This window comes from Rhipicephalus sanguineus, unplaced genomic scaffold (assembly GCF_013339695.2).
Source record: "Rhipicephalus sanguineus isolate Rsan-2018 unplaced genomic scaffold, BIME_Rsan_1.4 Seq655, whole genome shotgun sequence".
NCBI classification, from domain to species: Eukaryota; Metazoa; Arthropoda; class Arachnida; order Ixodida; family Ixodidae; genus Rhipicephalus; species Rhipicephalus sanguineus.
Genome location: NW_023615700.1, coordinates 7,946 through 34,524, shown reverse-complemented (window position 1 = coordinate 34,524; position 26,579 = coordinate 7,946). Strand labels below are relative to the sequence as shown.

Sequence of the window (26,579 nt, the reverse complement as noted above, 5' to 3'; positions counted from 1 at the left end):
AAATGGCGGACTTGCCGGCCGTTTTGAATCGTGCTAGATACCGGTGATCTAAATCAATAAAACAGGTGGTTATTCATCCCTCAGTGGCATTTTGGGTCGCGAATCGTTACTAGGGGGTCGATAACTACTCGCGGATGCAAAAATCTTGGCATGCGTAAATTTGATGTCAGTGCTCCTTTAAAGGGACCGACAACTGCCCAGAATATGAAATGAGTTGACTCCACTGATGTAAAGATTGTCTGTTGCACTGACTCAAACCAACCCTGTTTTTTTTGTGAGAGATGGATTTATATTTTTATTTCTTAATTGCAAGTCGCGAAAAATGACATGCGGCGCCTCTGGCGACAAAAACATGAATGGTCCGATGAAGACGGCCACGTGATCGTTGATTCCTGTACGCGGTCGGCGATTTTTTTGTTAATATTGAAATATTGTTCGTTTCTTTATATTAAAAGGTATTACTCCATAATAATGTACATATAGGCCTGCGTTAGTAGCATAGGCGTGCGCAGGGTTCCCCATTAGGGGGGGGGGGAGGCAAAGGTTCGTCGCAGCGGGCCCCCCACCCTACTAAGTCAATGTATGGGGCAGATTTTGCGCCCCCCTCCTCTTAAGTGACTAGAAGGGTCAATGTACGGGGCAGATTTTGCGCCCCCCTCTGAGGTGATTAGGGGGGGCGGCCGCCCCCCCCCCCCTGCCCCCCCTGTGCGCACGCCTATGGTTAGTAGCGTGCATTAAAGTGGCGCTGCCTTCGCGTGACGTAATGATTCCGTGCTCGTCAGCGCGTCTTGAGCAACTTTTCAGCGTGCTCATGCAACCGTGCACGCAGTTTCCAGGTCGCTAAGATTTTGGAGCGACATAGTTTTGCTACCTACACTTCGTCTCAGAAATGACGTGCGCTGCTACTCGGCGCGTCCGTGCATATGCACAGTTACGTTTTCGATTACTTGGCTTTGCTCGTGTATCGAGAGAGTAACGACGCCGGGACAAGCCATATCCATGACACAGGCGCAGGCAACCTTGGGCGCAGGCGCACACAACGCTGTACAAATACCAGGAAGGTGTATAAAGCCACACATCTCATTGTAACAGCTTGCTTTTTTTCAAAAATGGTTGGAAAGCTCAAAATAAAGGTGGTTAAGCATAGTTACCGCAACTCCCGCGAAAGCAGAACGACAGCTTTCACAAGGGCTAGCGGCATCGCTATCAATTCTCAGCGTTGCTGGAGCAAGCCTCCATGCGTGTTTGGAGCCTTTCAGATTGAAAAATACTGCTTATAAAATAACTATGTGCTTTTCGGATAAACCACTGCAGCTACAAATGCTACGAAGGGTGAGCTTCCCGTCGCGCCGTAAAAAACTGGGTCGAGAAAAATCACTTGTCGGTCCCTTTAACTTTGGGTCCGCTCACTTATATGACCGACTCGCCATTATCAATCATTCTGCCTGCATTCTCCATGCATTCATTTATGGCGATTGTCTACAGTTTCATTTCAGGAAGGTGGCTACATTGACATTTTTGGAATGCATTAACTCGCGTGCAAAATTAAATGTTGCACGGAGCGCCACGGACCATACTACGCTTTTTTCGTGGTCCAAAGTTTCGCTGCAGTTGATGATAACTGAACTGATAGAGGAGGCGACGTGCATATTTATTTTGTGCGCATTCGTTTTGTCAGGCAGCGTCATACGCTGCTCTATACAACAGTCATGATTCGTTGCAGTAAGGTCGATAAGCTATCATAAAGTCCATGCGTCCCCTCTACTGGCGGAAAAGCAGCATACAGCTGACGATGAAGATTATCGTCCACCCGGTGTTCACGAGCAGGCCCGAGAGGACGTTGGGGTGCGTGAGCCCCCACCCTTTGGACATGACGCTGCGCAACGCATCAGCAGGAAGCGTCAGAGGCATTGCGTAGCTGAAGTAGCGTATGAACTTCGGAATGCCTTCCAGAGGCCAGAGAATGCCTGCGGCACGCGGAGAAAATAAAGCCCGCTGTTACACACAGTCGACGGAGAGGCAAAGCGTTGCTAAAGGTTCACACCGCAAATGCCGGCGTAGTTTGCAGCTATTCAGCTGCAAGGCTAAAGTGCCACTATGAGGTTGAATTTAGGTCGCTTACCGCTGATCATCATGATTGGGTAGTTAATGCCGTCCACTACCATGGCGGCTGTTGTAGCCGTTTCCAGAACTGCAGAGCACATCAGACCTGTGGATAAAAGGGACGTGAACGGTCCGAGGGGGCTCAGCCTGAAGTATATCCGTCTAGCCAGACATCACCCCACAATTATACCGCAAATTATTCGCTCTGCCTCCAGTAGCTAGAATAAAAAAAAAAGCAACAACTGCAAAGCACCAGCTGTGTCCTATATCCGAAGAGAGGGAACAGGCGAAACCATGCGCGGATCCAGGGGATATTTCCGTGTCTGGATGCCCCGACATTAAGCACTGGGTGTGCTAAAAAAAGCTGAAAGGGCCCCTGACAGCCGATTTCTTGTTTGTGACATTTATGTTGTAATAAGTATGTCTATGTCTTGTAATCACGGAATGACACCGTAAATCCTCCAACGTGATGTCTAAATAATCCTAATAATAATAATATCTGGGGTTTAACGTCCCAAAACCACGATATGATTATGAGAGACGCCGTAGTGGAGGGCTCCGGAAATTTCGACCACCTGGGGTTCTTTAACGTGCACCTAAATCTAAGTACACGGGCCTCAGACATTTTCGCCTCCATCGAAACTAAATAATCCTAGCAGCGTTAATTGTGGTCATTTTTAGTGTAGGTTCAAAACGCGCGCCGAAAGAGGATAAGAAACTAGCGCCGCGCCGCGGCGGTCGCGCCTCGGGGCACGCGTGATGATGTGCGCTCAGTATTGGGACGTCAGCCACGCGCTTGTTGAACTGCCAGTTGGAGAACACACACACGGAGAGCTCACGCTGCCTGCCGACACGTACCGAAGAAGGAGAAGGTGGGAGAGCAAACACGCTTCGCATATACCACAGTGCATGCACCGCGCATATTTCTGTCTGTGACGTCGACAACACTTGCTTTACCTCGCAACGTCACAAGGGGCCTACGTCTACGTCATACTAGTGGTTATGTTGATAGAGTTCAAAATTCAGATGAGCACTCGGCTTACTTTAAAACCAAATTAAAATATCTTAAAGGCAACGCTCGTCACTCATAATCGGTCAGAAGTGCCCCCGCATGCAGGACTATCAAACAACACAAGCATCTCGAGTTTCCAAATTCGGTGTCAGGGGTCCTTGAAGGTAAGGCGCGAATTTTCTGTGAACTTCTGGAGAGACGCTGAAAAATATAATATTGTCAAGCCCACATGGTGTTACGTTTGGCCAGGGCTTAGTCTCCCTTCAATGGAGGGGGGCCCTCATAAAGCGGCAATATATATATGCTATAGATTAAGTGTTAAGAGAGGTGTTTGCGATGATAACAGTGCAGTGAAGCCAACTGTCTCTAGAACTGAACAAATGCTTATGAATGCTATACAAATACATATATTATTCCAAATGCATTTCGGGCACTTATTCGACGTGTCAATCCAATCAAGCATTAAATGAAATTATTTTGGGAACGATTTTTCAAAAATAACTCGGGATGTAAAGGCTTAAAGATATGCGAGCTCAAAGTAAGTAACATATTAGTTGACTCACTGGATTCAGAACCCCAGGCACGGCAATGCTATATTTTATTTTCACTACCACTTGCCTAATAAAGTAGGCAAAATACATGCGCCTTTGCAATTACAGCAGACTTGTGATGCACAACTAGAAGAATGAAAATTGAGTGGCAAACTAAACAGACAAAGGTGAACCATTACTGATTCACGAGCAGGTAGCTTCACACTCGGGTGCTTCGTGAATCAGTACGCAGACGCTATGTCGAATAGGGTGGTGACCCGTAGTTTCAGGAGGCGTTGCCCGGTGTGTTCAGTGTCTCAGTGAACTGCATTCAGCAGACGACGATACCTGTTTTCTTCTGTTGTGCTGACACCCCGTCAACCAAACGTTCGCGATTAAATCATTGTTCGGAAAATTGCAGAGTATAATTTCCCCGAAACACAAGGCCTCTATAAACCTCTATAAACCTCCAAAAAACGTTTTATAGAGGTTTCGTGTTTCGTGGGTATACTGCCAAAAAATTCAACTCCAGCACTTGTGAAATGGGTGCCGCAGTGCCGCCGTATGAAATGCCGAGGGGGAGGGCCGGGCCCCCCCTGACTTTAAGCCCTGCGTTTGGCCCTGGAAGTCTTCGTGGCAGACGCCATTTTGCGTGCACCTGTCTGCCGGAATGCTGTCTCCCCCCCTGTATCGACGCTTAGACGGAGGCACGGAACGCCGCGTCTTCGCGAGCCGGGCATGTCGCGTGGATGGATTCCCAGCAAAACGACGCTGGAATTCGGAGACCCCTTTTTGGCTCGGTGTTTTCATCGTGAGATGGCACCTTTGGAGGGGTTCTCACCAAACCGTTGCATTCTTTTACCCGAGCGCAGACATAAAGGTTTGCACTAGAGTTACTACCTAAAGGTAGCATATACAGTAACTCTAGTTTGCACATGCTGGAGTGGACTGTCTCCCTGTCCTCCGAATTCGACACCTCTCCTTTCTTGTGTGGTATTTGTTAGCGTGAGACTGCGCCGCTGTAGCCGCTCTCATCGAACCATTTGGGGCCTTCCACCCGAAGGCAGCCATCAACGCATCTTACGAGTGTTCCCGGCAGCGGCATAAGAGGTACGGTCGACCTTTCATCCCTTCTTCGGACTCAACCTCCTCGCCGACATTTCGGCTGTGGAGTCGTCGGGGCGTGATGCGTGATCATAATTTTGTGTTGCACTGGTGTTCCCCAATTGGTCTTCTCGCCCTTTTGCCTCCTTTCTGAAGGCCGGACGCCGGGACGGCAAGTCGCAGGATTGGCGGGAGGTGCGGGCACCGGTTCCTGGGTCCTCAGTGTTGACAGACACGGGGCTTTAAAAGCCGAAGACTTTTGTAGTAGTGCAGTTCAGTCGAGTGAGTTGATTCACTCGTATATCGTGAAAGTATTGAATGCAAACACAAAACATATGCATCGTAAAATGTGTGAATTTGTCCTGAAGTTTGCATACCATACAGGCCGCACATATATACGCACGATCAGTGGCGTACCAACTCGTTCGCGAGGGGGGGGGCTGGCGTCGCTCACTATGTCCGCCGTGTGTGTGTGTGTGTGTGTGTGTGTGTGTGTGTGTGTGTGGTGTGTGTGTGTGTGTGTGTGGTGGTGGGTGGTGTGTGTGTGCGCGCGCGCGCGCGTGTGTGTGTGTGTGTGTGTGTGTGTGTGCGTGCGTGCGCGCGTGGTGTGTGTGTGTGTGTGTGTGTGTGTGTGTGTGTGTGGTGTGTGTGTGTGTGTGTGGTGTGTGTGTGTGTGTGTGTGTGTGTGTGTGTGTGTGTGTGTGTGTGTAGTTTGGCGTTGTAGATACGATGAGTATGAAGAACCTGCTATGACCCTAGTACTTTAAATTCTCACTTATTAAACAGAACATGTGGCTGATAAAGCAAGGTACTTCGCAGAAGTCTTCAGGATAAGCCGAGTGCCAATTTCTTTACTGTTAGAGCCCTCTAATATAAAGTCTTTCTGAAGAAGAAGACCAAGTTCAGTCGATTAATACTTAAGCAAACCACATTGAGCTGGCTGTGTATAATTATAACATTATAAATGACTACGAATTTATATACTGGTGTCGTTCCTTGCCCTCCTACTTTTCCCAACTTGGGCGGGGGTGGACGGAAAAGCGGCGAAGTGGCCCTTTACTCCTCCCCTCCGGTTCCTCCAATTAAATAGCCTACAAAAACTGTGTAAGCTCAAACTTTCTTTGAAAAAAATTGGGCGATTATAACGTTAAGGTAGGTCACCACCTTCAAAAACGCATTTCTTAAATGATTTTTTTTTGGATTTGACATATTCAAGCTCCTTGTCTATGCAAGAATATTTAGCAAGGAGATTTATGTAGTTATCTTGAGCCGTTCGAAAGTTATGACCATTTTTCCAACCACACATTCGAAACCGAAACTGAAGGTTTTTGATTCCGCAACACCTGTAATGTCGTCATAAATGTTTTTCCTTATACATATTATGTAATGCTAAGTTGTCTAAGTACATTCTAAAGCTTGTGGGGCATGATGTTTAAGATTTATCTGAAAATTTCCACTACACGGCTTCGGCACTCTGTTGTTGCGCGCATTTTCGTACGGTTGTCAGTGCTTTTTCGTACACCACTTCGAGCTCTTGGACTTAGTTCTGGCCTTTCATGGAATAAGTTATTGTGCTCCATGAAATATGTCAAAGTATAGGACGAAAAAGAAGCATCAACGCAAGTTATGAAGTCCATAAACCAAGCGTGGAGCTGCTGTGGCGAACGTAGATGAGAGTCAGCTGGAGACTCAAAACGAGCTAGAAAAAGTATATGTGCATCAGCTCGCTCAAAAAGAGAATGCGCCGCTTCAGAAGAGGTCCCTGACCTAGAGAATTTCAGACGTATGGAATGTTTCTTCATTATATGGACATTAAATTCAAATCTTTAAAGCCATTTTTCTCAAAACATAATATTTTGCATCCTACACTTACGCAAACAGTGATAACTTTCTTTCTGATAAAGATTTTTACATATATAATTTTGCGTACTATTTCTTTATAGGTTGAGCTGTGCATTCAAGCAGAATTATTGAAAATGAGCAGTAACTTTTTGTACTATGGCCACTTTTGCGCAAAACAAAGCTGTCAAATATAAACTTTTTCAGTCTTTTTACGATAACGAACATTATCTTAGAGATGGGTTGATCGTGGAGGTTAGATGCACAGGATAGTGTCCTCACTACGTACCTGCCAGGTTGCGTTTTAATCGCACCAACCATTTTGTAGTTATGACTGTTGGCGCAACATACATATTTTGGCACATTTTGATTTTTATAAATTTTGTTTTTTACATTTTTGCAGTTTCATCACTCTAAAGTTTAAATTTACATCAGCCCTACAAGCCAAAATTATAAATATAACTTTTCGACTGCAACTGTAAAATTTTTTCTCGAAGATGGTGACCTACCTTAAACTACCCCGCATTATTTCCTTCCTTATAGGTCGTTAGCTGTTAATGATTGGTTGAAATTTTCTTGGTCATGCTCACAGCGCCTGCTCGTAAAACGACGCAACAAATGACGCGTAAGTGATCCACCGTGTAATTACCACGTACGCATGACTGCGTAAAAAATAATAATAATGAACTATTTTCAATGCGGCGCATTGTTTGTGATTGGTTCTTCGCTATTCGTCAAACATTTTCAATGTGCCATAAAATCGCCTGCAATCGTTACGTGACGTCACAAGTCTGCGAAAACTCGCGGTAAAATGAAGTGTGCACAATAAGCACAATTACTGTGCTGAACAATAACTGATTTTTTTTTTCGGAATAGCCAGACAGTGTCTCTTTCTGAACGTAATTTAAGAAGGCTGCCCGCCAATCACATTTGCAGCGGCTACTTATAGCAGCGGGCGACATGGATTTATATGTGTACTAGAGATACTTTCAGTACTAGTATAATGATGTTGCGCTGTTTTTGCGCGTGTACGACTCTCTGTGAACTCATCGTTGCTGTCAAAGAGGTAGAGAGAGAAATAAACGTTATTAGGAACAGACACAATCCTTTGCAGGTAAGCAGCCTTCTTTGTCCAGAAAACCGTGGGCGCTGATCACCTCCCTGGTGAGGTAGATCAAGTAACGGTTCAAACTTGAAAGCTTGGCTTCTCAATGTACTCGAGTCCACTGCCTTAATTGTTACAACCCGCCACGATCGCTGCAGGCTACCATATGATAAGCCGAGTGAAGCTGGCTAATCGGAGACTAAAGTGGGAATCTATTTTAGCTGTCCTGGCTAGGCACAACTAAAATACTGGACACTTCTGCATACTCATCAACTCACAGCAGCTTGAATATGGAGCAGTCGCGATGCTTTTCGTTTTCAAAGAAACTGAATTTCCTGAAAAAGGAGAGCATTTGATCAGGCTATAAAACGTTTACTGGTTCCCGCTTATATTTGCATCGCGGATTACATAAATTTCAGACCAGGCAGGAAAACTGAAATCATGACAGATTGCAGTAATGTTATAGAGCCCCTGCTGAGCGATAGCGTCCTCTGCAATGCTCGAGCGCAAGATGCACACACGTGGAATAGGCAGCCGGCACCGCAGGTAGCAGGGGCGTAGCCAGAAATTTTTTTCGGGGTGGGGTTCAACCATACTTTATGTATGTTCGTGCGTGCGTTTGTATGTGTGCGTGTATATATACGCAAGCAAAACTGAAAAATTTCGGGGAGGGTTTGAACCCCCTCCAACCCCCCCCCCCCCCCCCCTTGGCTACGCCCCTGGCAGGTAGCCAAAGTGCGTGGTCATGACACACGGAGGATAGTCGTCACCGCAGAATCGTAGGACAATTTTTATTACAGAATTACATTATTGCTGCGTTCAAGTAAAACTTTGCCTGACTTGTTAGTTTCCCAGTCTGCAGCCGAAAATAACCACTGTCAAAAGTGGGGGGCTCCGCCCCCCCCCCCCCCCCCCAACATACCTCAGTGGGGGGGCTAGCGCCCCCCTTGCCCCCCTGGTAGATACGCCTATGTGCACGATGCTGATCAAGTGAAACCGTCTATATAGTTTCAGAGCACAAAGTGGGCTTCCAGTCGACCGCCATGCCGCGTATGTTTCCTGCGTGATAGCACGACTGACGACTGCATATAAACGGTAGACTTGGTGTCCGTAGACAATGAAGAACAGGGGTCTCAAACCCACCTCAGCTAGCGGGCCGCGGAAACGCAATTTAGTCCGGCAAGAGGCTTGGACAGTGTAGAAGGTTGGAGCAGGCGGAGAGGGGGGTGAATTGTCAGTAACGGCGCCGTTTGAAAGAAGGCGCCTTACCCATGTCTCACACGTGTCATGTCTGAAGAGGATTTGGCGCTAGGATTCTAATAACATATCGATACCGATCTCCAGAATTACTAAAATTTGGCCGCAGATTCTGAAATATATAGTTTTTGTCTCACGGTTATATTTCAGCTCATGGTTACCGCGTGGGGTGCCTCATGAAAAAGTGCTTCAGACCAGTCATGTCTGTGGAGCTCATGAACGTACTTGTTGAGAAAATTAAAAAAAAACAAACATGTATATGGGACGAAGACAGTCATGTGAGGTTCGGGCTGCTTGTTTGAGACCCCTGATCTGTAGATGATCGTCCGTATTTGGCCTCTATAAGAGGAGCACCTCGTACCGAGCGCCATGCCGCACATGCCCTGCATGATGGCTATGATGATTACGCCAAAGAGCGGGCCCCTCGAGGGCAGCTCGAACACCACGAAACCGACGAAGAGCAAGAGCAAGTCCTGGGCGACCACCACGAAAGATAGGGAGCACACGTGCGCCAGCACGATCTCGTAAGGACGCACACCTGCGTAGTTTGAATGAGCAGGTACCGTTGGATGCATGGTTCGGTGCCTACGATTCATCGTGCAGCAGTCCGGCACCTTCGCGAAGCGCTTGCGCTGCTTTCCCCGTAATGCCGTGAAAGTCATACGCCGCCTCATTATACTACAACCATAGGGTTCCCCATTATAGGGAGGCACATTTTCATAGCATCGACCCCCCCCCCCCCCGGTTGGTCGAGTCCAAAAGACATGCTTCACAATGGATGAAATAAAAAAAATTACAGCATATCCACGGGTGAATGATGAAGAGCTTGGGCGAAGCTCCTGAAGCAATCATGGTTACACCGGGAAATGTTCAGTGGTTTCGCCCAGCAGTAATCAAAGCGATACGCCGCTTTGATTACTGCTGCGCTCGCTTGGCGGCAGCCTCTCGAGCTCGCACCTCAGGATCCTGCCGACGAGCACGAGACGCAGCGGCCTGCCGCGCCCGGCGCTCCTCGTCGTCCATGGTCCGCCAAGCAGCACGATCCGGCAAGCGCACTCCTCCACGTACGGCGACGATCAAGGAGAATGAGAGATAACGGGCGCAGCAGCCGATCTGAGAGCAGCGGCACCTATAACGCCATCTAGCGTGCATTCACCCAACCGCCATACTGCACACATCTCTATGGGACAGCGCCATCTAGTATATCGTCACCCAACTGCAGTTTGCATGCATCTCTATGGGACAGCGCCATCTATTGAATGATACGGGAGACGCGACGGCGGGGGAACGCCGGACGGAGCGACTACCGACCAGGTGATGCTATAAGGAGCTTCGCCCCTAAAATAAAAAGAAAGCAGTGATGTGCTTCTCATAATCGCCTCCTGGCTTTCCAGGAGTAAAGATGGGAATTAAACAGTTCTTGTAATGAAACATCAGGGGCCTTCGGTCGCCATTATCGTGCGTGGCCATAACACTGCTCTTTAAACAATGACGGGGCTGACTTGGCGCGCTTCCCTTAGGCAATTATGGGGGGGCGCGCAATATCAGTCAAATAAGTCGATCGCGAGTGGAGTTCACAAGCGGAGCGCGAAATCATTCTGAACACCGTCTATTGTCTAAAGCTAGCGCCGGTGAGTACATGCATGGCCCACTCACCGGCGACGATGCACCTTTCGAGCAGACCGTCACCTTTTTCCGAGCAGCGTGTTTATGCACAGCGTTGCCGATATGAAATAGATAAACCTGCAAAACAAAAACAACAACAACAAAAGGAGGAGTAAACTTGCACGCATATATCGCGATCTTCATCCAGCTTGTCAAACGTTTTGTACCGCGAAAACATTAAAACGAACTTTTTTTTTTTGTGCTGCTGTTCTGTCGACCACGTACAGATGCCTCGCGTATGACGTCAGGCACGTAGTGTCTCACCGTAAGTAAGCCACGCATTGCCTATTCAAGAAGCTGAGTGTATATACGGCTGGTGAGCTCCTGTTACGGTGCATGAAGGCGCAGGCTCTAGTTATATGATGGCAGAGTCACGGCCGCGAGGCCCACCACTGGAGACGCGGGCGCTGCAATCGCTGTGACGTGCAGGGTTGGATCACGTGACCTCGCCTCGCTTGTGTGCGCTGCGTTCCGTCACAAAAAGCTACATGTAGAAAATGAAGGAGCATTTTATATATCTCACGCAGAAAATACGCACGCAATTGTGGGACTACATTCATTAGCGGTAGGATACGTGCATTGTGGCTCTGTAGCCTTCGCTTCAATGCCAAGAAAAGTTGTCGGCGAGTATAGTAATCTGTAACTCGAAGTATTCCCGCATCTCGCGTACATTTATGTTTAGAGGCAAGCGCGACTGCGCGCACCTGTCTCTTGCTTTTGCGCGGAAGGTGCGCGAGGTAACGTTTCGATCCGCGTGTACTTAAAGCCCCTTTACGTGTACTTTACGTGGACTGCCGCGTGCGGTTGACGGCAACACATCGCCCTAGTTTTCAGCGCGTAAATAGCCGAGTGCAAACGATGCTTTGACATTGGTTAAGTTCGCGTGATCTTTCATTAAGCTAGCCATGAGCTCCTTTGCCGCAATGACAGTACTCACGGTTCAAAACAACCGTGGGTTGTGCGGCTTGCCACTTTCACCATTGCCGGACGACGATTTACAGCAGATATATTTAATTAAGTGGAACTTCAACCGCGTATATTTTTGTCTCCTTAATCCACGCTACGCTGTGCTTCTCTGTGCGAGGTGTATTGACTGATGCGATATCACACGAGCACGTTTTAATATGTGTGCATCGCTTGTTCGACTATTAATTACAGTTGCCGTATCTCGTTTTCAGTGAATATGCCGGTCTCTGGCCTCAACTAATTCGTGGACCAGCAGCTCAGCACATCACGGCTGCTAACAGGAGAGGCATTGTATGAGGCCGACCACGTTCGAATATTCAACGCAAAAGAACATTTACGAGAACGGATAACTGGGCTAGTTTGTGGGAACTCATGTTAAGAACTCATTAAGTTTGAAGTTGACTCTTGTCCCGTGTACTTATTCTTCGCTTGTGTCCGTGTTTCTTTGCGCTACCTGCCTTAGCAAAAGAATAGCTTCAGGACAAAATCACTCTGACCGCCCTTGTGCTTCAAACAGCTGGAATAAGCCTTCCAACCTGGCGTTAATAAACGTCTTAAATTCCTATGTGTGCAGTCCCGTAAAGTTCCACTAATTCCTACTCAACGAACATTTTATCTCCAACGCAGCACACAAAATTTTCGCGAAAGCGCTTGCTACATACGCGATAATGAATGGTGGGTTGCTTCCCCATTCCCAGCTTTATCAACCATGCATCTCGCTGCTTCTTGGTTTTGGGGCCCGGAAACTCACACCATGGCTAGGTCGAATAAGTTCGGCACTTCGGCACTCATTGAAGCAAAAAAAAAAAAAAAAAAAAACAGAATTTCAACCTCGGGGATGAAATGCAGCGTTGGCGTGGCTTTCGGCGGCAAAGGCGAGTCACGTGATGTCGTTTAACACGTCATAGCGATAGCAGCGCCAGTCTCTCCTGTGGTGGCTCTCGAGGCCACCTGGATTTGTACTGCTTCCGTGATCGGTCCACCTTTTACCAAGCTACGATGTTATATGATGACAGCATCATGTGACGTCGCACCAAAATTTGTAACATCATAAATTTTGGCGATTTTTGACGTCATGACGCCGTCCTATGGTGACGTCATTACATGACTGTTTTTTGAATCACTCGTGCTAGAGTGTACTAGAATATTCTAGTACACTCGTGCTGTGTCCGACGCCGACGGCCAATTTTCGCGTTTGATGAAGCATCTAAGGCTTTCGCTTTAATAAATCAGTATTGCTACTTGCGTGATGATAAGTCCGGGAGCGACAAATTCGGTGAAGGTTGGTTCCCTGCTGCCGATGACGGGCTCTTCTCTCTGTCGCCATTACAACGCAAAAGGTCACGTGTTAAACATGTTCGGTCGCGGATGCGTACTTGTTTACTTTCCAAGTTTCGTGTACTATAATACTGGGAGTGTAGGCAGTAAATGAGCATGTAATACTAAACAGCCTAAATTTATGGCATAAAATTTAAACGACTCGTTATGGTAGCCTTGGATGTGCTGGAATCGATGAGTGCACGAAATACGGAAAATACGTTTGCGATTGAAGACATTTGCAGTTGACATAAGCGAAATACTATTTTCGCAGCGCATGATATACAGCGAACAAAATTTTTAATATTCACTCTGGAAAAGCATTTCCCTCGGCATGAAGAAAAAGTTAAGTGTTTTTATTGTTTCGCATGTGGTTAAAGGGACACTAAAGAGCAAAACGATTTTTCTCGCATTAGTAAAGTGGTCTTCCACGATACCAAAAACACCACGCTTGCTGCGGGAAGACGCTTAATAAGCGAGAAAACGCGCAAAAAGAAAATACAGGTGGCGACGCCACCTTGGAATTCCCGCACCATTTGCCATGACGTCACATATTTTTGACGGCGCCTGCTTGGGCCTACGTAGTTCCTAATCGGTTAAATCGAAGTACATTGTCCTCTGAGGAGGCCAGAGACTTGACATAACGAGTTTGCGGAAATTTGGTCGAGTCAGTGGCGCCAAAATACGTTAAATGCTCTTTGAAATCTCTTACGTCACGAATTACAAAGTTCGGCGCGAAATTTAAAAATGAAACTTTGAACTTGGTTTTCTCCTCTAATAATAAACCTATGGCGGTGAAATAAACTACACAAGAGTTCTCCGAGCACACTATATCAATATAAACCAATTCATTGTTTGTCTTTAGTGTCCCTTTAAGAAGTCATTTGATGATTGGTTGGTTTAAGGCGTTTAACGTCCCAAAGCGACTCAGGCTATGAGACATAGTGAAGGGCTTCGGATAATTACGGTCACCTGGGATTCTTTAACGTGCTTTGACATTAGATAGTACACGGACATTTAGTATTTAGCCCATCGAAATGCGACCGGGGGTGCTATGCAGGATGGCCCGAGTTTGGCGAAACTCGGAATCTTTCCGAGCTCTGGTGACACCCCCTTTTGAACGAGCTAACAGTACGAAAAGGTGAAATCCATCCCTCAGCGCGCGCTGCGTTCCATCGGTTACGTTGGAACGCGGCGTCACGTGAAGGGCGGTCGACAAAGTTGGGTGGTGTCTTGAAACCAGAGGCATCTTCTTTCATTTGCTTGTCGTTCCACATAGTGCAGAAGTGCACCCATGCAAGAAAAGTCTCAGAAACTTTTACTAACGATATTTTTTAGAGGTACGGGTTGTTTAAATTCATTTTCAAGTGTTTAATGCCTGCACTAAGTATCCTTTAGAATAATAAGCACCGCGGCCTCTGAGATTAGCTCCGGTCGAGCGCCTTACAACACTGCGGCCCGAGCTAATCGCCGAGGCCACATGTGTAATCATCATGGACGGCCTGTAGTACATTCTAGTGCGTTCCTCGGCCGGCGCGCGCCCTCTTCGTCCTCTTATTAATCGTCTGCTCGCTCCCGAGCACGTGCGCCCCGCTGATTAGATAATTGTTTGGTTGGTATACCTAGCTAATTAAGCCAGGACATCCTATGACCAAGGTAATTAAGCAACATCTTACGATGATCATGCCAAAGAAGCCGTGTAAAGATAAGACTGAGCAAATTAAGATCATTCCAATTTACACGACGCTAATTAGTTGTGCTAATTAAAACGAATTTAATTAGGAGCCTACTCACTAAGGCCATGCTAATCTGGATCTTGATAACTAGGGTTATGCTAATTAGCTCCGTGCTAAATAACACCTTGGTAATTAGATTGAGTAATTAATGTCGTGTTGATTCATTCATTACCAATTAAGACAGGACTATTCAATATCATGTTAATTAAGACCTACGTAATTAACACCATCAATATTGAGGCCGAAGTGATGTGGTGTTCACTCCGAAGCAGATGGATCAGACTGAGTAGACAAGCCACGTAAAAAGCTGGAAGAAGCTAGGTGATCACAAGCTCCTCCGATGGCTCCAGCCTTGCACAAGTAGTGCAAGCTGACCAAATTATTTTATATGCAAAGAAGCTGCTGCTTAGCGTCCACCGCATGAAACGCTTGAAAGTCACACCGGCACTATGACAGTCACGAGTTGAAGTGGGGCCTTTTCAGAATCAACGAGTTTGTACCCGAGCTCGCGCGTCACTCAGTTTGTTTGACAGACGACCGCGGCGAAGATCGGGTCCGCCCACCGCGTTTGCTCTTGCCGAGGAGCATTGCTCACGCCGCAACGCCAGCGAGCGGCACGATTCATCTATGAGCGTAATCGCACGGACTATGCACACACGCACGAAGAACTGAGGGTTATATCATCACGTGGCTACAATGTCTCGCATTCAATTTCACCACGCTCACGACGTATACCATTCACAGCCGCGAATCAATGGCGTTAAATCGGGCTAGCGCTCGTTTGTCTCTGTGTGTTCGGACGTCGTCTTTTGCGCTGTTATTTTACGATCGTGAAGCAAGCGCCCCTGGTGGCGTGTGCGGCAAGAAATCTTACTATTTACTTGTCTGTGGAGACATCGTTTCTACCGATCCGTTACTGCAGGAAAATCTTCGGACGTGTAATGTAAGTAGCAGTAACCTGTCCATTTATTTATCTGTAATGTTCGAGAGAAGCGAAACGAGCTGCACGAGAGTGCTGCGTGTGCGCCCTTGTTGCCTTTCAAGAGTGGAGATTTCCATGCTGCCGGTGGAACGAAAGAACTTGCCTGAAAGAGGAAAAACGCCCACGAACACGCCTGTGGGAGGCGCGATGTTCAGTGGGCAAAAAGATAGCGTGACAATCACGCTGACGTCGCTGCGCTGTTGAAATGTTGACCGAGCGGTGGCGCTGACGCGTGCGCTCGCGGTGTTCCCTTGAAAATCGCCGCAAATGCCGCGCATGCGTTTGTGACGCCGTGCTCGTTCTTGTAGCCGTTTTTTATCGACGCTGCTATCGCGCGCTACGCACTGTCTTCCTATCATGACCGCCGTACTGCGAACTCGGAGCAAGCTCGTGTTCCCGAGAAGCTCGGGCCATCTTGCATAGCACCCCGGGATCGAACGCGCGTCTTTCGGGCCAGCAGCCGAGCACCGTAACCACCAAGCCACCGCAGCGACCCCAACTAATCTGCTACAAAGGTGGCGTACATTTGCATATTTGCGGTCACTGTACGTTGTCTCGCATGCATCACACATGAAAATTACGTTAAAAGACTCTGTAACACTTTTCCAAGTAATCGTCTAATGGCTTCATTAAAATATCTCATTGCCTGACGAATCGACTGCCGCAAAAATTTTTAGAATCCGTCAAGTAGGAGCGGGGTTACAGGGATTTGCAGCACGGTTAAAGCGTTCTCTCTCTCCCTCCTTTCGTGTCAGCGAGCGCGCTAAAAGCTACGCAGGGAGGGGGATGACAAGGGGGCAAGAAGGTGCGTCCCTGCATCAGCGCGCGTAATGGCCTTGAACACTTTCTTTTCATTTTTTTCTTCGAAGGCGCGGATTACTTTCAGTGCGATCGCGAGCGAGCGCGCGGGCACGTGGCGGCATCTCGCGGCGGCCACGGTAACTAAGCAGCTCGCCATGCTGAAACCAGCCAACGGCCGTGGACTGGGTATATGACGCAGCGATTAGGGTATATGACATTATTTGTAGAGAAAAGAGGGAACGGTTTCTAGCTGACTTTGAAAATTGTAAATTCCAGGCCGCGTACTGCGCTATAATGTTTGGCTCGCGTGTTCTCGGGACCCTCGATTATACCGATAGGCAGCGTTTTTTGACCACGCTGAAAAAGTGTTGCAGGGTCCCTTCAAAAAAATTTATGACTATCGCACTTGTGCTAAGGTAAATGCAAAATAAAGCTTCTCGGTACTCACCACAAGAACGCTTTGAAAGTAGAGCATGTCGATCTGCGCTGATGGCAACGCCGTTTCCAGTGCTTTTACCATGTATTTCTCCATGGTCATGGACACTTGCTGGTCTACGGCATGAAGAGACATGAAATTTCCGCTGTGGTGCTGGACGTAATTGTCTTGTCGCTAGTGCTCTTTCGTTATACCGGACACACACACATCAGTACATGGACCATAGGTCAGCAAACTAACTCGTGAGTCGACTCGCTCAGACTCACTCAAACTCAGGTCAAGCCGTGAGTCTGTGTGAGTCCGGATAAGTAATATTTTGGTTGAGCCCGAGTGAGCCCTATGCTCAAAATATGTTTATTGGGTGAGTCTGAGTGAGCTCCGTTTTTATTTTTGCCGACGTATGACATGGACTGTCGCTGGACATTTATAAACCTAATAAAATGTGTACGGATGGCTGATAGAAGCATACACAAGAGGAGGACAACTGTGATGACGTGGTGACGACGCGACTTCTCAAAGTCATCACGATGGTTTCTACGAGAGACGGCGCGAAATTTTGGTTAAGGTATAGACTGTTTTACGGATGGGTTTAGGTGCTGCTATATTGGGCTGTTAACCTTGCCGTTTAGTATCTTTAGTGCTACGGTTGACGTATACCCCTGATAATGGTTCGATTGATGCATTCGACGTTTCCTGACCTTATCAATTCACGTCGTGAAATAAAAAGAAAACATCCGTTTAACAGCCCAAGGTGGTGGCGCCCAAATGTCTTACGTAAAATCATATATACACCCAAAGAAAAAAACAAACAAACAAAACAGACACACTAAGTCAAAGTTAAGTTACTTAGCATCACAACCCAGGTAGCACAAAACGGATAATTGACGTTTTATAAACGTTTATCCGAGACGATAAAAACGTTTAGAAAACGTCACGGAATAGAAGGTAAAGGTCTAGAAAACGTTTTATATCTCGTCTAATGTCCGGCTAGAATCCGTTTTTAAGACCATCTAGAAAACGTTTTTAAGACGATCTAAAAAACGTTTTTAAGACGTTCTAGAAAACGTTTTAAAAACGTTTTTAAAACGTCGCAAAAAATTCCATTTGTAAAACAAATAAAAATATCCCATTCCATCGTCTTTGAAAAGACGTTTTGTAAACGTTTTTAAGACGATCTAGAAAACGTTTTAAAAACGTCGCAAAAAATCCCATTTTAAAAATAAAAATATCCCATTGCATCGTCTTTGAAAAGACGTTTTCTAAACGTCTTTGAGACGTCATGCAGGATCTCTTTTCTTTTAGCTGTTTTGTTTTTGCGCATGCAGTTATAATGGTGCACGTTTTTAGGAAGCCCCCTCTGTTATAGTAATTACAGTTGCTTTATTCTGTAATTACTATTACAGAGTGAGAGCTCAGTAGATTCACAGACAAAAGTGGTCATGTCATAATTTATTATGTGAAACAGCAATGATTCCCGTACAGCATAGAAACGCGAAAACCACGAAATGCGATTTAGCATGCGACCAGATATAATTATTCAGAAGCGTCAAAAGAGCGCAAAATATCGCTGTAATTAAAATGCAGCTATATAGTACCCAACCTTCAAGAACACTTCTTGTTGCACGATTCATCATTAGCAAAATTGTTGTCAAACAACTAACAATGCAATATGACAAAATTTAGGATCTGGCACAGCCATTCTGCAATATGTAAGCGTCGACTCATTAGCTTTACTTAATCAAACGCAAGGATGAAGAGAAGAGAAATTGTCGAAAAGGGAATGTCGCTGAAGCCAACGACTCGACAAGGGGACTAGTTTCCGTCAGGCAGGGGCGTAGCCAGAAATTTTTTTCGGGGGGGGGGGAGGGGGTTCGACCATACTTTATGTATGTTCGTGCGTGCGTTTGTATGTGTGCGTGTATATAAACGCGAGCAAAATTGAAAATTTTGGGGGGGGCGGTTGAACCCCCCCCCCCCCCCCTGGGAGGCTACGCCCCTGCCGTCAGGGCCCTGACGAAGACAAGCATTCACGATGAAACATTTCCTCAACTCTTCATCTTCCGCTGAACTTTTTTCTTGTAGTAAGGAGAGAGAGAGAGAGAGAAGGAACAGAGGATAGGCAGGGAGGTTAACTAGCGTCCAGTTTGCTACCCTACTCATGGGAGGAGAATGAGGGAGTAAAAATAGAGAGAAAGAGACGCATTTCACAACACACACACAGAGGAGTGTATCACAGGTGGTCACTCAATTTTGTTGCCTTGAAGTACTGCAGGAGGGCTCGTGTGGTTTTCTGGGCTGATGTGCATGAAGACAGACTCCCAAGATATTTCCTTCGGGAAAAGGCCGACCGTCAAGGCTCCTGAAGGCACACTGGCACACTGAGTGTCCGGCGATGTGTTTAAAATAGCATACAGCGGCACAAATGATGATCGATAGTCTGTATGCAGTTGCAGTTATCGCACATTGATGAATGTGTCCTACCAATCCGATAGGTGAATGAGTTAGAAGACGCTACACCGAGCCACAGCCAACACAGCATCACAACAAAAAGACGTGGACAGTAGAAGTGGACAGGACAGCGCTTACTCCTGTCCACTTCTACTGTCCACGCTTTTTTTTCAGTGTGCTTCAACCTAATTTTCCAAACATGAACGTAAACCAACAGGCCCAACTCGCCATCTTGCTCCAACACAGCATTCTAAGCAGGAAAGGAGGCATACACCAAGCACCTGGTGTTTGTCTCCCTTCGTTTCAAAACAATCGTTCAGTAGCGCTACATAAGACCACAGTTAGTGGAAATCGACTCCAATGTGTTGAAATCACTAATAACAAAACAAAACTACAAAATAATATTTGGCCCACCCAGCCAAGAATACGTAATGAAAAAAGAACGTAAATTGCTTGCAAAATCACTGTTGCTGAAGTGTATTGCTCACAAAATGAAACTTTTAGGAACGTTCTTACAACATGCCTCTGTTGGAACAATTCTCGTTGAAAAAAATGTTGGAAAAGCTCTGGCATCATTACAGAAGTAAGATAGACGTTGGAAACAAAAGGCGCCATTTTAGACGTTGGCTAAAAACATTTGTGGATGCAGCATATGTGTTTCAAACGGCACCCACTAAAGAAGTAACGGTTTGAGGCTTCGAAATGCAGCGTACAAAACTTATCACAGAAATTATGGTCTGACATCCCTAGAGAGCACACAGTTAAGCTTAAATGTGCCATGGCTAGCAGAAGATATGAACACTGTAAGTTACAGTGACATATAACAACAAGTACAACTAAACCAACTGTAGCGCGAAAACAAAATGTATGAACAGAAAACTAATCGAAACGACCACAAAAATTACAATGAATGAGCCACTTACTAAAATGAATAAATAAAAATTAGGAATATGAAAATACCAGCCTGATAAAATAAAACATATTTCTTTTATGATGCCCAGTATTAGAAAACGTCAGGCTAAAAGAACAAATTAATATTATTATAAGAGGTTCAGCTGAAGAAATTTGGACTCTTCCCCATTTTTTACTCAATAAGCACACAGCTGTAAACTCAGGATTGTCAGAGGCAGATCAGGGTATTGCACTTAGTACATCACATTGCTCAGTGTCAAAATATCACAATGTGTGGCAAGTCAGTCTGAACACATGGCTTCATGACAGGTACTTGATGGAAATCACTAGGCACATCCGGAAGTCTGCAAAGAACACTACAAATAGCATACACACGAAAGTTGTTGTGCCATTAGCAGCATGGGGCAGCGTTCCACGTCAAATATATTTTAGCATAATAGCCCTAGTGCGGTTTCTTGAAGATGCCGACAAACAAAGACGCTCAAAAAAGTTAACTGCTTTACAAAGTGTGACCTTTTGTTTTTGAAAGTTTCCAAGGAAAAGAGCAAAACGTCAATATCTTGACATCCATCTTTTTTCATACTAAAACCTGTCAGCCACCCATCAAAAAGAAGAAAGTAATAATTTAGTTGGTGTAGCCTTTGTTTCTAAACATCTAGGGCAAGTACCACGTGCAATAAATAGGAGAAAAGATCATTTCATTATTTGCTATTATACCTAAAATAGGGCGGTGTGAAAAGATGAAAACTCGATAACACCGCACGGCGACAGAAGCGAGCCTGCTATATTTAACCAGGCACAAAAGACGCGCAATTAGAGAACCTCTTGGTTCTGCTAAGAGCTGCAGACTTTACCGAGAAAGGAGGAGGTTAACAGAGTAGGGGAAACATAAATCACAAGTCCGAAAGCGCATCGAGATAGTCAAGGCAGCACTGAGAAAAAATGCGGAATGCCGAACTCCTCCTCGTGAAACGCGTCTGACTCTCATGCCCTCAGAAATTCGCAACTAACGGAAAAGCGTGACCAGCCTCTCGTTACATGCAGCTAGTACTGTGGAAGAAACCACGAACCAGTACGCTATCGCTGCAAAGATTCTCTCATCCACAAACTTCAGTGACACAATAAAACAGATGACACATGCCGTAACTTCCAACAATGCAGTTTTAAAATTGGGTGCGCGAAGCTTTGCGTTCGTTCACCGCCATTGCGCGTGCATTATACGCTACGTACGCAACAAACGCTATCTGCGTATCCCATTGTAAAACTGGCTACTCCGCATGCGTCGTACGCCATCCTCTTGCGTACTCACGTTAAGTGGTGGAAATAGCATATGCGCCCAACGAACGCTATCTTTGCGTACCCTATTCTAAAACTGCTTCTTACGTGGCACACGCAGCTTAAGCTAATGTGTATCTTGAAACAACCTCATCAAGCGGCCAAGAAAAGACGGTCATATTACTGAAATTAGGTTAACAAATATAAATATGGTTTTTGCTCATGTTCGTTCGAGCATGAACGGAAACCATGACGTGCATTTACGTTTAGACAGCTTTATCATGTATGCTGAATAAATTCCGCAGTAACGTACTGCTGAAACATGTCGCATATGCAGCCCGTGATGCAATGGAACACGCTTTTCATTTGCCATAGTTCTCAAATACTGAGCACATATGCAGTAAAAATGAACTTACCTTCAAAAATGACAGAAGCCCGTGGTTTAGAGTATCCGCAAATCCACAGAAAACTAATCGCACATCAAAGTAACCACGCCCGTCCCTCGAGCATAGAAGAAAGGAAGTTGCGAGAGCGTCCCGCCGCAAGCTGATGAGTGAAGTTTTCCGCAGAGAATGTTACGGAACTCTAACCGTCAGTCAGCGTAACAGTCGCTCCACACAGACATACTTGCATTCGGGTCCGCAAGTTTAACACGCAGCGAAGTATGTTTCTTCACAGCTGCGTTTACAGCCTCCACGAACCACGACACAAGCACGAAATATAGCAAAAGAGTGTATAACCGGTGAGCTCGACCGCCCATGCGAAATCGGCGAGTTTAACTGACATTGCAGAAGCAACGGCCGCGCGGATGGATACAGTCAGCGCTAAGGCCTTCGTGCGGAAGTTAGACGGTTATCGCTGCGAGTAAATTACAGTAAATTACGTAAAGTTTACTGGTTAACGAACTTTGAAGTCTTCATTATTGCTGATGCAAATGTAGACACCATACGCCTTCATCCTTTTGTGCGTTACTTTCTTTATCGCAATGAGAGATGGCGTGCGCAGGCTCGAGTTCAAATTTCAATTCGCGGTGGTTCATGCATGCCCATGCATGCATGGGCCAAGTGGCGCGCAGTCCGCTGCTGGGCGACAAAACGTCTTATAAAGTGCGTCTTCTAGACGTCACGAACAAGACGTTTTTAAAACGTCGAAATTGGCTTGGAATCGAACAAACGTCTTGAAATATACGTTCCATACCAAAATGGTCTCGAAAAATGCCTTTTCTAGACGTTATCAAAAACGGATATAATACAGATTTTCTGTGACGTTTTTAAAACGTCGAAATTGGTTTAGAATCGAACAAACGTCTTGAAATATACATTGCAGACCAAAATGGTCTTAAAAAATGCGTTTTCAAGACGTTATCAAAAACGGATATAATACGGATTTTCTGTGACGTTTTTAAAACGTCGAAATTGGTTTAGAATCCGTTTTATCCCATTTATCCCTAAAAAAAAACGTTTTCTAGACCATGTGTGCTACCTGGGAAGGTGCACGTCCAGATTCATGCTGTATAGTTGTACTTCTTGAACCAGTTGGCCAGACGTACTGCTTTATACGTAGGAAAAAAACTTAGTAAAAGAACACGAGACGGGCACCACGCTGCTCTTAGGTGAAGAACAACGAGCCAAATAGTTCGGTCTACTTTACTTTACATCCCATTAAGCATATAACGCTGCTCCAAGTCGATGCTTGACTATAATGATCAATATGTGCATCCACTTCGAAGATGGCTTATAGTGGGGGTATCCGAGATTCTAGAAGCACAAAATATTTCAGGGAGCACAGCCCAAGCCCCACCCACCCCTTTCTCTGTGCACACGTCAATGGAGAAAGAAAAAGATTAATTCTAAAAAGACAGGGCGTGCAAACACAGACACAAGAAAGAAGTCACGGCACCACAAACACCGACTAACAACTGAAGAGACGCACAACGTCGGAAAAGAAAGAAGGCAAGGAAAGTGATCTGCGCATGCTCGTGCAACAGGCAAACCTATCAATCCGGCACGCGTGGGGGTCTACGTGAAAAATAACTGTGAAACCCCCTGTCTCTTTGGAATGAATACTGACCAACTAGCTCAGCTCTCTGTTATTCTAAAAAAGAATAAGTTGTCCATAGGTCGCGGTACCAGCTCGCCCACCAAGTTCATAAGCTCGCAAATGTGCTCACTGGACATGTCTAGGTGGGCGTGCAAAGAGGCGAAATCCAGAAATGCTGCGCTCAGCTGCGCAGTGGGGCTGAAGCGCGCCTTGAGGCTGGTCGTAAAGTTGACCTTGGCGTGCACCACTCCGTACGTCATGCCCGATTTCACAGATTCGATGCCACTGCTCAGGGTGTCGTAGTTTATCTGCAGGAGAATGAACAGATATTAATGAGGTGGCGTTTAAAGGATGGAGTTACAAGATAGCGATTGTTAGCAGCACTAAAGTGTTATTTAAATGCTGTGCGCGCGTCTGTTTTGTAACAAAAGTAGAAACGTAAAGAAAAAGAGTAATGAAGCTATAAATCTGTAAACCCGCCTTGAAAACGTATTACGATACTCTGACCTGTATTGGAAGTTGGACAAAGTCTGACCTGTTGGAAGTAGGCCCGAAGTGGACATGCTTGACATGCACATTGCTCTAAATATATACGACTAACTTGTAAATTTGACATCTTGTAAAACTGAAGCAAATAATTCAACGATTTCATGGAGGCTATCAACTACGTTTTTTTGTGTGTGTGTGAGATGCTCTGAGGAATGCAGTGAGCCGAACTGAGGCTTTTTTTTCCTTGCGGAGTTGGTCATATGGTGCTTATCTCGTTTTATATTTCGATTTTTAAAAATAAAATTTAGGCGTTCTTTCTAGCTTCGGATGATAGTTGTTGAACGGATAAGCAGAGCGCGCAGTGGTTTCACGGAAGGTCATACCAAGAGCTTAGTTTGTTATTAGCACGACGTTAGACGAGTTCTCATTCACATGACAGCAGGCTAGCATGTATACACTCATTGCCAATATTGCCAGGAGAGCGATATGAGCGACCCCGCTGCCGACAGCTCACTTGCGGTAATATTGTGCTGTCCATGGCGTCGAAGAAAGCAGTGCCGAGGAGCGGAGTGGTGTCAGCTGACGACGCAGCCTCCTCGTTGACGACGGCTATCCTCAGTCCGGTGGGCACCTTGCCCAGCACAGCACAGAACATGCTCACTTCGATGGCAGGGAGCAACATGCTATACACGAGTAGGCCGAAGCTGCGCCGGAACTTAATCACGTTCTTACTGAACATGGCGCCCACCCTCTTCATGGACCGGCCGAAGTCCTTCATGTTCATCCTCGGTCGCTGCTCTAGGGCGGACGACATGAACGACAACGGCGTTGCCGGTCGGTCAGTATGCGAGTCCTCGACAGTGACCATTTCGGGCGCCGGCGGTAGGGACGACTTGTCCTGCTTGGCGAGTCGCAGGAAGATCTCCTCCAGGTTGCGCGTGTTGTGCTGCTCCATGAGCTTTTCGGGTGACTCCTCGGCCAGTATGGTGCCCTCGCGCAGGAAGGCCACAGTTCCGGCCAGACGAGCTTCGTCAATGTAGTGCGTGGTGATCATAATGGTCATGTTGTCGCGCTCGGACAGTGTCTTCAGGTGGCTCCAGATGGACTTGCGCAGCACGGGGTCGATGCCCACAGTCGGCTCGTCCAGGATGAGGAACGGAGGGCTGTGTATCAGCGACACGGCGAGCGATACGCGCCGCTTCTGACCTCCGCTCAAGTACGACACGAGCCGCTTCGGGTCGGGAAGGTCGAGCAGGCCGACGAGGAAGTCGGCCCTCTCCTTGCACTGCTGCGGGTCCATGAGGTAGAGACGGGCGAAGAACTGCAGCGTCTCTTCAATGGTGAACGCGTTGTACAAGGCCAGCTCCTGCGGCATGTAACCCACGTTCGAGCCAGGTATCTTGGAGCCCGGGGTGCCGGCCGCCATGCCGAAGACCCGGATGTCGCCCTTCTGGAAGTGCTTACGGCCCATGATGCAGCGCAGGAGCGTCGTCTTGCCGCAGCCGGAGGAACCTAGGAGCGCGTAGATGTCGCCGCGGGGCACCGTCATGTTGACCCCCTCGAAGATGTCGACCCGTTTGTCGCCGCTGCCGTACCACAGTTCGAGGTCAACGATCCGCACTGCCGGCGTTCGTCCGCTGGCTTTCGTGGTCGGTGGCACGGCATCAGACGGCATCTGCGGCGCGTCTCCTAAACCTGGCGGTGCGCCATCCGTCGGGGCGTTGGGATCTTCCGCAGGCGGGAGGGCGTCCGCGTTCATTGTTGCTTTCGCTCACTAAGGTTGGTCTCTTATGCGTACCAGGAGTAGCGCAAGCTAGGTCGGCGTCGTTTCAAACCAGACGAGTATCAAGGGCCAGTCTTCGCAGTAGGCTCACTTGCAGCAGACATTCGAAATGTCTCGTTGCCGTGTTACGATGGTGGCATTTCGATTTAACGCTCGCTTTGTTTGTTTGTAGCCTACCAATTTTGGCACATACCCACTCTGGGGGATTGGTCAAGAAGAAATATTGTACACTTTAAGCCGCAAAGGACGAAAATGGGTCCGTGGTTCGTCATTTTGGGGGGTAACTGCACCGCCACAACCATTACTCCATAAAGAATGAACGATTCGTCCTTTAGGGAGTAACTGTCAGGGGACGAACTGTTAGTCCTCAGTTTTTTTGAGGGACGAAATGTCGGGGGTGTAAAAGTTACCCCTTTTAGGGAGTTACCCCTAAAAGGGGTAACTCCCTAAAAGTTACCTCTTTTTGCATGGTTGCTGCGTAGGGACGAACTGTTACCCCTGATGGGACTAACAGTTGCTCCTTCTCGATAAAAAAATCTATGTATTACAGTTTCTGGTTGAATTACCGAGAATTTGGAGGTTGATACACGCATTTTACGACATATACAATTAATACACAGAAATGAATTCAGAAGTAAACTACAGAAAATTCACAACAAACACACAGGATTCGAACTCGTGACCATTGAATCAGCCGTCGAGTACGATAACCACTATACCACACGCCAGTACGTACGCAGCCTATGGATGATGATTACATTAATGTTTACCTTCCTATC

General features: G+C 46.6%; 1 protein-coding gene across 1 annotated transcript; it reads right to left on the bottom strand.

Annotated features, from left to right (window-relative positions):
- Positions 1-1,761: 1,761 nt before the first annotated feature.
- On the bottom strand, positions 1,762-25,717 carry LOC119378008 (ABC transporter G family member 20). The gene is made up of 5 exons (XM_037647281.2): positions 24,532-25,717; positions 23,659-23,836; positions 9,312-9,488; positions 2,094-2,209; positions 1,762-1,995 (listed from the first exon to the last, which is right to left on the bottom strand). Exons 1-5 carry the CDS (start codon positions 25,690-25,692, stop codon positions 1,762-1,764), a joined length of 1,866 nt encoding a protein of 621 aa, XP_037503209.2. The 5' UTR covers positions 25,693-25,717.
- Positions 25,718-26,579: the final 862 nt, after the last annotated feature.